Raw genomic sequence first — 12280 nt, forward strand, 5'->3', positions numbered from 1 at the left:
GTGAGAAACGTTTATAGGCAACATCCTCTTTTCTAATAGTTTAACTTGAGGATATAAAACTTCACCTTATTTATTTTCAGATATATATGGTAAATCCTGGAATGTATTCAGATCAAAGGTAAAATAGAGATCAATTTAGCAAATTTTGGTGGTCTTGTCTTATAATTCATTATTAATAGATTAGCATTGTTAGTTTATTTGTGTAGCAAAAACTGACAAATAGAATTAATTAAACTTAAGAGCTTCTACACAGCAAAAGAAACTATCAACAGAGTAAACAGACAACCTACAGAATGGAAGACAATATTTGCAAACTATGCATCTGACAAAGGTCTAATATCTGTCATCTATAAGGAACTTCAATTTGCAAGAATGAAACAGCTCCATTAAAAGGAGGGCAAAGGACATGAGCAGACACTTTTCTAAAGAAAACATGCCTGCAGGGTGCCGCACACCAGCGCGGCACGTGTATACGTATGTAACAAACCTGCACATTGTGTGCATGTGCCCTAGAACTGAAAGTAGAATAAAAAAAGAATAAAATAAAAATTAAAAAAAAGAAAACATACCTGCAGACAGCCAGCATGTGAAAAACTCAATATCACTGGTCATTACAGAAATGCAAATCAAAACCACAGTGAGATACCATCTCACACCAGTCAGAATGGCTATTACTAAACAGTCAAAAATGGGCCCGGTGCGGTGGCTCACGCCTGTAATCCAAGCACTTTGGGAGGCTGAGGTGGGCGAATCACAAGGTCAGGAGATCGAGACCATCCTGACTAACACAGTGAAACCCTATCTCTACTAAAAATACACAAAAAATTTTGCCGGGCATGGTGGCGGGCGCCTGTATTCCCAGCTACTCGGGAAGCCAAGGCAGGAGAATGGCTTGAACTCAGGAGGCAGACCTTGCAGTGGGCCGAGATCACACCACTGCACTCCAGCCTGGCCAACAGTGCAAGACTCCATCTCAAAAAAAAAAAAAAAAAAACCAAAGCAAAAGTCAAAAATTAACAGATGCTGGAGAGGTTTTGGAGAAAAGAGAATGCTTATACACTGTTGGTGGGAGTATAAATTTGCTCAACCATTGTGGAAAGCAGTGTGGCTATTCCTCAAAGAGCTAAAAAGAGAACTGCCATTTGACCCAGCATCCCATTACTGGGTATATATACCCAAAGGAATATTAATCATTCTACCCTAAAGACACATGCACATGAATGTTCATTGCAGCACTATTCACAATAGCAAAGACATGGAATCAACCTAAATACCCATCAAAGACAGATTGGATAAAGAAAATGTTGTACAGATATACCATGGAATACTATGCAGCCATAAAAAAGAATGAGATCATGCCCTTTGCAGGAACATGGATGGAACTGGAAGCCATTATCCTTAGCAAACTAACACAGCAACAGAAAACCAAATATTGCATGATCTCAATGATAAGTGGGAGCTAAATGATGAGAACTCATGAACACAAAGAAGGGAACAGCACATACTGGGGTCTACTTGAGAGTGGAGGTTGGAAGGAAGGAGAAGAGTAACAAAAAATAACTATTGGGTACTAGACTTAGTACCTGGGTGATGAAATAATCTGTACAAAAAACCTCCGTGACACAAGTTTACCTATATAACAAACCTGCACATATACTCCCAAACATAACATAAAAGTTAAAAACAGCAAAAAAAGTTTTTGTTCCCTACCATGAATAAAAAGTGAAACATTCTTGAACAACTGTATTTTACTCAAGGGCATTATAGATAGGGCAATTTAACAGACGCCTGTGGTTAGCCATGGGATTGTAAGCACAATCCTAAATTATGAATTACTAATTATTAATTTTCTGGTTTGACCTCACATCCTGTCCAGTCTTCAGCTACAAGCAGTGTGATATGATGATGATATATAAAGAAGACTTCATTTTTTTCAACAGTTCCTCAATTTAAACATCAAAAAGAGTGCTGTTCTTAAGGAAATCATCACGAAAGACTAAACACCATTGTTTTGTTTCTAATGTTGCTGTCACTCAGCACCATTGCCATTGCTGTCAGAAGCAAAATCAAATCACTCACCAAGAGCTCAACGAGCATGCAGGTCCTCGTCTGGCTCAGGACAGAGGCTGCTCAGTCAAGCATGCAGGTCCCCATCTGGCTCAGGGCACAGGCTGCTCAGTTAGTGTTTTGGTAGCAAAACTCTGGCTTTAGAGTTGGACCAAGAGCAGTCCTGCTTGCTGCCCATTCCTTTTCTCTAGGAAGACCTCTAAGGAGTTTTACAGCACCCTGGGGGCTTTCTAGAATGGTTGAAAACCTCTGGCAGTAGATCATCCATCAGGCTTGGTCCCAAGTTCCAGACCTGGGTTCTTGACTTCATGACTGTTGGCCAGTGACCTAAGTTGAGTCTCATTTTCCTAAGCTGAGTCTCATTTTCCTCATTCAGACAAGAATTGCTTGGTAAGGATGTTCTTAAGTGTGCTTTCAAAACCATGGAGTATAAGGCTTATTTTACTCCTTAAGTCTTCCTATTTCCTAGTCAGATCTCATTTGCATGTTGTATGTCATCTCATCAATTATTGGGGGACCTAACATCCACGTTTTCTATTATTTGGCCCCTTTGATGCTACAACTTCTGCCTTTCAGCTTTTCAGCCATTGTTCACTTCAAAATGGACAAGAAGGAAAGGTGAATTGGGGTTCTACCACTCCTGCCTCCATAATAAGGGGCTCCAGCATCATGATTCATTCTTGAGACTGACCCTCTGACGGGCCTCTTTTCATTTGCAGGTGGGCCAAGAGAAAGGAAACTGCTCTTTCCAGAAAAACCCAACTCCCTGCATCATCCCTCAAGAACAAGAAAATATCTTCCACACAATATTTGCTTTTTTCACAAAGTCTGGAAGAAAAGTCTTGGTAAGGATTTGCTTAGTGGCTGGGGTAACATGGGTGGTCCTCACTCGGAAGACACCAGTTTTCTATTTGATATTTATTATTTCCTAAATCTGGTTTTAATCAATTGACTTATAAAGGCACAGACTGTGGTCAACTCCTAATTTGCAGTCTGAGGTTTCTGTCAAAATGTTAAATTTACATTCCAAATCCTATTACCTGGAAAAGGGATAAATCGTTGCAATCCACCAAGCACAAAGTAAGATGTTTCTTCAACTAGTATGAGTCTAAACAAGAGTGATTATTCGTGTGCAAATATTTTGGGAAACTGTTTGATAGTATCTACTAAAACAAAACATGTATGTATCCTATGACACAGCCATTCTAGTCTTGAGTAATATTCCCAAGAAAAATGAGTACTTATGCCCCCCAGAAAAGACATGAACAAGAATGCTCACAGAAATGTTAAAATAGGTGAAAGCTGAGAACAATGCAAATATCCATCAACAGGAGAGTAAGTAAGCAATTGTGGTATATCCATACACTGGAATATTACACAGTAATGAAAAATTGCTACTGCTACATTAATGAATCTCACAGACAGAATATATTGAGTGGAAGAAGCTAGAGACAAAAGCCACATATTGTAATATTTCACTTATAGAAAGTTCAGAAATAGCAAAAACTAATCATGATGATAGAGGTCAGGAAAGTGGTTACTTTCAGAGGAATATGGATGGGATGGGGCATGAGGGAGCCTGCTTAGATGCTGGAAATGTCCTACATCCTAATCAGGGTGGTGGTCCTCCAGGTATAAACACGTGTACAAATTTATAAAGACAGGCCAGGCGCAGTGGCTCACGCCTATAATCCCAGCACTTTGGGAGGCTGAGGGGGTGGGAGTTTGAGACCAGCCTGGCCAACATGTTGAAATCCTGTCTCTACTAAAAATACAAAAAGTTGCCAGGTGTGGTGGGTGCCTGTAATCCCAGCTACTCAGGAGGCTGAAGCAGGAGAATAGCTTGAATCAGGGAGGCAGAGGTTGCAGTGAGCCAAGATAGTGCCACTGTACTCCAGCCTGGGTGACAGAGCAAGACTCCATCTCAAAAAAAAAAAAAAAAAAATTATAAAGCTATACACTTCAGATTTGTTCTGTTTACTATATTTGTTATACCTCCATTTTTAAAACGTGAAGGTATTGAAGATGGAATGACAGTGCTTTTCCAAAGCCTCCTTTTTATTATCTTTGGTTACATTTCTCTAAGCTCCTTATTTCAGCCCTGGCACATCTCACCTTTATCTTCCTTTCTCATTCTTTTCTCCTGTTGAGAAGCATGACTGCCACTTAAAAGGTTGGGATTTTTTTTTTTTTACTTACATAGTGAGGATGATACATTTATTGTTTAAAGCCCTTAGATTGTTAGATGTAGTGATACCTAGTGATTTTATAGTTATGACTCTGGCTGAAAATTTTGCCCTATAGATGAAATATCATCAAGGTATGTACATGCATTTTGGAACCTATCATATAAAAAAGAAAACTTTTGTACCTTAAATTTGGGATTTATGTTTTCGGTTTTTTGTTTGTTTGTTTGTTTTGAGATGGAGTCTTGCTTTGTCATCCAGACTGGAGTGCAGTGGCGTGATCTTGGCTCACTGCAGCCTCCACCTCTAGGGTTCATGCAATTTTCACATTTCAGCCTCCCCAGTAGCTGGGACTACAGGCGCCCGCCACCACTCCTGGCTAATTTTTGTATTTTTAGTAGAGACGGTTTCACCATTGGCCAAACTGGTCTTGAACTCCTGATCTCAGGTGACTTCCATACCTGAGCCTCCCAAAGTGCTGGGATTACAGGAATGAGCCACCGCGCCCAGCCAGGATTTACATCTCTATTGTAACTTTTGTGTTTCCTTGAGCAAGAATCACATGACTTCTTAGCCCTCTCATTTACCCTACCTAATAAATAGGCATGAAACTATATTTGCCACTGCACAGGTGGAAATCACACAATGTAGGAAACGTGTCTGTGTTCAAAACTCATAAGAATGCTTTCAGAATGCAAAGTTTAAGTGTGTGGTTTTAAAATATATATATATATTTCTCTTTGTGAATTCATCCAGTTCTTGGTAGGATTAACTAGTGAGCTGTTTTCTCCCAGTTGCTTTACTTAAAGGCATGCGCTGGTTCCCACCGGGTGGGAAAGCCCGTGAATGCCCTCTGGTGGCAAGAAAAAATGATTGCATCTTCTTATGGATTTCCTCGGCCTGGAATTGCCTCAGTCACCAAGTTCATGGAGCCCACTACTCTATAAATTGTTGTGGATTTGTCTTTGTTCTTAATTCCATTGGGAAATTTTCTGACTTTTCTTCTCAGGACTGTGAAAAACCAGGAATTTCTTGCCTAACAGCACACTGTAACTTTAGTGCTCTTGCTAAAGAAGAAAGTCGTACTATAGACATTTACATGCTGCTGAACACAGAAATACTGAAAAAGGTAAGCCCTAAGGAACCGCACTTGAAGGTAAATTTAGAAGCATTTGAATTGTTGACATCCGATTTTGGGGAAAAAAAGGAAAACATTTGATTTGGTGTCCTCATGACGCTCCGGCTGCCCCCCCTTTTGGCTGTCTACAAGAGACTCTGTATTTATTTTTATGTACTTTGGGGGTACAAGTGCAGATTTCTTACATGAATATATTGTGTAGTGGTGAAATCTGGGCTTTAGTGTACCCATCACCTGAATAGTGAACATGGTACCCAATAGGTAACTTTTCAACCTTCACCCCCATCCCAAATTTTGGAGTCTCCAATGTCTATTAATTCTACTCTTTATGCCTATGGGTACCCATTACTTAGCTCCCACTTATAAGTGACAACATGCAGTATTTGACTATTTTTGAGTTATTTCACTTAGGGTAATGAACTCCATTTCCATCCATGTTGCTGCAAAAGACATAATTTAATTCTTTGTTATAGCTGAGTAGTATTCCATAGTGTGTGTGTATATATATACACATTTTCTATAACCAGTCATCCATTGATGGACACTTAAGTTGATTCCCTATCTTTGCTATTGTGAATAGTGCTGCAATAAACTTACCAGTGCAGGTATTTTTTTATACAATATTTCTTTCCCTTTGGGTATATACCCATTAGTGTGATTGCTGGATGTGGCAGTTCTATTTTTAGTTCTTTGAGAAATCTCCATACTGCTTTTTTGATTGTACTAATTTACCTTCCCATTAACAGTGTATAAGTGTTCCCTTTTCTTTGCATCCTCACCAACATCTGTTGTTGTAGTTGCTGTTGTTGTTGTTTAACTGTTTAGTAATAGTCTGGCTGCCCCTTTTGAAACTTTTCCAGCAAGTGCCATTGGTAATTCTGCTGGTAGACAATGCCAGGGTAAAATACCAGACCCTTGCTACTCAAAGTGTGGTCTGAGGACCAGCAGCATCAGCATCACCTGAGAGTTTGTTAGAAATGCAGAATCCTGGGCTCCACCGCATACTTAATAAATCAGCATCTTCATTTTAACACATTCCCCAGGGATTTTGTTTGCACATTTAAGTTTCTCATGCTTTAGCTTGCATCAGAATCACCTGGAGATCTTGTTCAAACACAGATTCCTTTGGGGTGGAGTCTGAGGCTCTCCAGTTGCCACAAGCACCCGGGTGATGCCAGTCCTGCAGGTCTAGGGACCTCGCTTTGGATGAAGGTGGGCTAACCTTTTCTGTAAAGGGCCAGTAGTAAATATTTCAGGCTTTGCAGGCCCTACAGACTCTTGCAACTGTTCAACTCTGCCATTGTATTGTGAAAGCAGCCATAAACAAATGAATGGGCATGGCTGTGATCCAGTAAAACTTTATAAAAACAGGCAGAGGGCCAGATTTGACCCATGAGTCCTAGTTTAAATGACACTTTGTTTTAGTCCAACTTTTGAACCACAGGTCACTTTGCTATTGAGTATATCACAGGTGGTTCATTAAAAAACACCTCAACCAGTGCATTGGTGGCTCTTGAAGAATCATACAAATTTCCTATGATTTATTTTAAGATGAGAGCTGCTGAGAGGCCACTTCCAACAAGATGCTGTAAAAATAATTACATGTGAAGATAAAACTAAATATGCATGTTAGTCACAGAGATTCCAATTATTTTTCTTTAGAAAGACTAACTGTGTTAATCTGTACAAACCTATCCGCGTGTGAATGAATAGCCTTAGAAAAGTCATTCTGTGGAATAGGCACAGAGGTAACACACTGACCTGAGAGGATGTAGGCATCAGGGGATGTTTTTCCATTTTAATCTGTAGCTGTTACAGCCCTCACACACCTGAAGAGAGCTGTGCATAGTTCTGATTTCTCTGGTTTGCTCTGGAGGGGAACTGGTTTGGGGTAAGTTGGACTCATACCGCAGTGCTTTCTTCTCCCTTTGTACCTCTCCCTTTATAAAGGACAGTGTTGGAGGACCAGGCATGACTTAGAGCACCACTGGCCATCCTCTGATTCCAGAAGGGAGCCTGGAAACCCCACATCTACGGAAGTACCTTCCTGAAATGTGTCCCCAGGCCAGGCTAGAGGGCTATGCCTCTGCATACTTACCTATCCCATTTGTATTCTTCACAAATGGTGTTGCAGACAGTTTTATTGCCTGTGCAATACTTGCCACTGTCCACAGAGCCCTGGTGACAGCACTGGTGGCAGTAAGGCACTCTGATGTTTCCTTTATCCTCAACCCAGATGGCCGCTGCTCGCACTTCAGTTATTTGCGCTTAACCATGCACAGCTCTGCAGCCTGGTTCTTCTGCATTTCTGTCCTGGTAGCTGGTGGTGACCCTTTGCCAAGGAACATGTCCCAGTGACTATGGTCCCCATGGGCCAGCCAGGCCAGTAGAGCCCCAGGCAAGAGAACTGAAAGCTGTAGGGTGTCATATGAAGCCTTCAAGGCTCATTCTCCATGTGCCCTTTCAGCAGAAACCAGGAGCATTTCCAGGTGCAAAGAAAAGCTTAGAACAAAGTTGACCTGGAAGCCAGATGGGGCCCCAGCTGCTGCTGGAGCTTCAGTCACCCCAAAGCCAGCTACAGCCTCCCTTAGGGAGTTGAGCCCGCATGGCTCCAGGCCTCCTGAAGGATGTGGAACAGTGCCAGCCTTGTGGTTTGCCTGGGCCTACGGTCGTGTTTATTTTCCTTTTGACCTCAAGATCTGGCCCCAGACAAGGGAATTTGAGGTTTTACTGTTTTGACCTTAACAAGTTTTCATTTGAAATGTAGGATCTGACTTTTAAAATCACTGTAGGATTCGGATTTCTTTCGAAGTGTTCTTCCAGTCCGTAAGGCTTTTTTCACTGATTCTACAACCGTGGGGGCCCATCCTGTGCCAGACTCCTTGTCTGCTTGGCCTGTAACATTGGCAATTATCATCATCATCATCATCATCATCATCATCATCATCATAATTATCGTTATTAGCATCCAAGGTTATTTTTATTTATTTTAATTTTTTTATTAAAAAAATATTTTTAGAGACAGGATCTCGCTCTGTCACCCAGATGGGAGTACAGTGGTGCAATCATAGCTCACTGCAGCCTCAAACTCCTGGGCTCAAGTGATCTTCCTGCCTCAGCTAATCCTCAGCTAGGACTGCAGGCATGTGCTACCATACCAGATGAATTTTTTTTTTAATTTTTGGTAGAGATAGGATGTTTCCCAGGCTGATCTTGACCTCCTAGCGTCAAGTGATCCTCCCACTTCAGCCTCTCAAAGTGCTGGGGTTACAGGCCTTAACCATCGTGTCTGGCCCAAGATTATTATTATTATTCCAAATTGAAAATACAGCATATCCTGACACATAAAACCCCACCTTTATAAAACTGTTAAACTGGTAAAAGATTATTTGTTGCTTAAAATTATTGCTTGCTTAAAGTGAGTGAACTGGAGTAACTCTTTTGAATGACAAGCTTCCCAAAAGCATTTAAAATGTGTTTTATGGTTGTTTTAAGAAAAGAATGATAATTGATGTATAACTCCCAAGTCACATATACAGACTGGGGTACCTCTGTGCCCCAGGAAGGTCTTTGTGGTTTCATTGGCAGAGATGAGCAAAGGGTACCCTTGGAACTGTTTTCTGTGGAGTCCTCTACCTTCCTGTTCTTTGAGAGTTTAGCCAAAGGTGGCATCTGAGTGTGAGCTCCTTGCATGACAGGCAAGCTGGGTAGATGTAGGTGGGGACACCACAAGACACCTTGCCTGTGGAGTCCCTGCTGCCCCGCAGGTAGAATGTTGAATGCACTAGTTCTCTGCTATCTGTTTCCACAACAGAAGCCAGGCTTCCCTTCTGCTTCACGATCAACCTGTCCCACTGGCTTGAGGTTCTGGCTCCTCACCAGGCCACAGTTTTGCCAGTCCCTGTCTTCTTCCAAATTCATTCTCCATCCCTGCTTTGGCGCCATTTTCTGGTTATCTGGATCAGTGGCTTTGAATCTGAGCCCACAGGAAGGCCTCTGCCTGCCTCTGGCTGGGGGGTGATTCCTGAGTCTTAGATGTGCTCCCTTATACCCCTGCCCCTTTCTCCTTAATTTATAAGCCAGATATTTCCCCCTTCCCTATCTCTCCATCAGGCACCCTCTTTCAACGTTAAATGGTTTTGATTCCCAAACAACTTCATTTAAGAGCAAAGAAAGAGTTAAAAGCAACTCATATGAAGGGTTTGAGGGTTGTGGTCAAGGCAGGAAGATGCCTATAAAATGTAGATCAGATGCCTTTTGTGGAATGCCAAGCCTCGATTTGCTGTACACAATTAAGCAGTTTTATTTATCCTCAACTCTTTGTGAACATGTCAATAGCAATATCCAAATATCTGACTCTTACTGCTTGGAAACCACAGCACACAGCTTGCATGTGTTGATTACTCCATCATTTCCCAGCAAACGCCATCATTTCCCAGCATCCACCATGAGCTGCAAAGAATTCTCAAGAGAAACCCTGGAAGTCTGTGTTTATGTGGGTGCCTGGGATGGAGAGGTATCTAGTTCAATGATAAAATTTTTGTCTGGGCTACATGGAATTTCAGTTCTGCCCAGTCCCTCTCAAGGCCCAGCTATTATCATAGAAAAATCTTTGAGTAAGTTGTGCTGTTTCTTCCACAGGACAGTTCATCTGTCATCCAGTTCATGTCCCGCGCCAAGGTGAAGGTGGATCCTGCCCTAAGGGTGGTGGAAATAGCTCATGGCAACCCAGAAGAGGTGACGGTGAGTCAGCCACCCCAGGACAGCCCTCGTCAGAGGGCAAGGGAAGCTGGGTGACTTGGAGACCTGGAGCTGGAATTTGAGGGTCAAGACAGTCTCTAAGCCAAGATGTTGGGTTTGTGGCAGACCCGAGACTATGCCTGCCTTGGCTTCCAGGCCCCCCTGGAGAACTTCTGTGGTTTGTTCTTGTGATAGCATTGTCCTTTAGGATGCCATCATTATGTGAACGTTTCCTGCTATGATTGTCTGGAAATGGTCTGGAAGTACCCCCGCCTCAACAGGGTTGGATTTCCACTGCGGAGCCAGGACTATTTATATCTTTCTTAGACCTTTCCTAAGGCAGACCACATCTGCCTTACCCATCACATTACTCCATGGGTAAATACTGTGTGTTTGGTTTGGTTTGGTTTTTAAGAGACAGGGTCTCACTCTGTCACGCAGGCTGGAGTGCAGTGGCACAGTCATAGCTCCCTGTAGCCTTGAATACCTGGCCTCAAGGGATTCTCTCATCTTAGCCTCCAGAGTAGCTAGGACTACAGGCGCACTACCATGCCTAATTTTTCATTTTTTTTGTTCATTTTTTTGTCAAGATAGGGTCCCACGATGTTGCTCAGGCTGGTCTCAAACTCCTGGCCTCAAGCAATCCTCCTGCCTCAGCCTCCCAAAACACTGGGTTTCCAGGCAAACATTGGGTGTTTTAAAAACAAGTTGTTTGAATGACTTAAAGAGATTACACCCAAATTGCCAAGACCTAGTAACTGCTCTTTAACCCTGTATTTACCACCCCCTTCTCCTCCATAAAGTGCAGTTGGCACCAAGGCCTCCGAGACACGGGAGGATGTGGCAAACCACGAGGCTTATTGTGGAGGTGTGGGAGAGGCTGGAGGAGAGCTGTGGCCTTGGAATTTTATTGCCTTTGATTGTTGTTCTTGCAGGAGCAGGGGGGTTGAGAGGGGGTTCATCCTGTATTTGACGCCCACACTCAGATCCCAGGGGAGTAGAGGAGGAGACAGCAGCCGATGCACTTCTTTTGCCAGTGAGCTATGCAATGATCCTACCTTTCTGCATCCCCTTCTGTGGAATTTACCTTCTCTCAAGGGCGACTTACCCTTTCTTACAAGAGTCAGTGTTGCTGTGACACATTTACAAAACTGACAAGTTTATAATGATTATGTGCTTAGAAACTGTTGTTAACTTACTCTCTGACAACAGTGGAGACACCACATGTCAAAATGTCAGAATGGGGATCAAACCAAAGACCACTCTTACGAGACCCTGGTTGCGAAGGGTTCATATGGAAAATAAATGCTGGGCCGAGGCAGGCAGATCACCTGAGATCAGGAGTTCAAGACCAGCCTGGCCAACATGGTGAAACGCTGTCTCTACTAAAAAATATAAAAATTAGCTGGCCGTGGTGATGGGCTCCTGTAAACCTAGCTACTCAGGAACTGAGGCTGGAGAATCACTTGAAACCAGGAGGTGGAGGTTGCAGTGAGCCGAGATTGTGCCACTGTGCTCCAACCTGGGTGACAGAGTGAAACTCCATCTCAAAACACAAAGAAACAAACAAAAAAAAAAACCAATAATAATAATGATGCTTAGGGACCTCAGTAAAACTTCAGTCCTGCCCATTTTTAGTGAGTAAGAGGTGATAATATCAGTGAACCTGGGATGAATATGAATTCCTGAATGAGTGAGGGGTGGGCATTCCCTACTCAGTGAGGGGAACGAGTGTTCCATGCAGACTTTTATGCTCTACCCACAAGAGAAGTTGTCCAAGCACTATTTTTGTTCGTTTGTTTGTTTGTTGGAGACAGGGTCTTGCTTTGTCACCCAGGATGGAGTGCAGTGGTGCAATCATGGCTTACTGCAGCCTCTACCTGTCGGCTCAGGCCAGGTACTAATTTTAATAATAGAAACCAAATGGATTGATGCTGGGTCACTTACTACTTACAGTCAGTTTTTCTGGAAGGTCCTATATTTGGAGTTGGCGTTTCCCTTTTCTTCCCTGCCTTCTGGCAATTTGACTGCTAATTCAGACCTCCACCTGGGAAGTGAAAGAGGAGAGTGGTTCCCTGCTCATTGTCATAGTTCTGGCTTAAAAGTTTTATAGCATTAAATACATGCCCAACATGAGAGGTTTAGAATG

The 12280-nt window shown here is 42.5% G+C and overlaps 1 protein-coding gene across 3 annotated transcripts in view; it reads left to right on the forward strand.

The window, feature by feature from the left end:
• ITGA9 (integrin subunit alpha 9) overlaps positions 1-12280 on the forward strand; it is a 385385-nt gene that overhangs the window by 333973 nt on the left and 39132 nt on the right. For all 3 annotated transcript variants that reach the window (XM_005546647.5, XM_074031685.1, XM_045386478.3), the window contains 3 exons: positions 2787-2912; positions 5263-5382; positions 10033-10134. In XM_005546647.5, coding sequence (XP_005546704.2) covers positions 2787-2912; positions 5263-5382; positions 10033-10134 — 348 coding nt within the window. The remainder of the gene's footprint in view (positions 1-2786; positions 2913-5262; positions 5383-10032; positions 10135-12280) is intronic.

The sequence above is a fragment of the Macaca fascicularis genome, chromosome 2, assembly GCF_037993035.2.
Source record: "Macaca fascicularis isolate 582-1 chromosome 2, T2T-MFA8v1.1".
NCBI classification, from domain to species: Eukaryota; Metazoa; Chordata; class Mammalia; order Primates; family Cercopithecidae; genus Macaca; species Macaca fascicularis.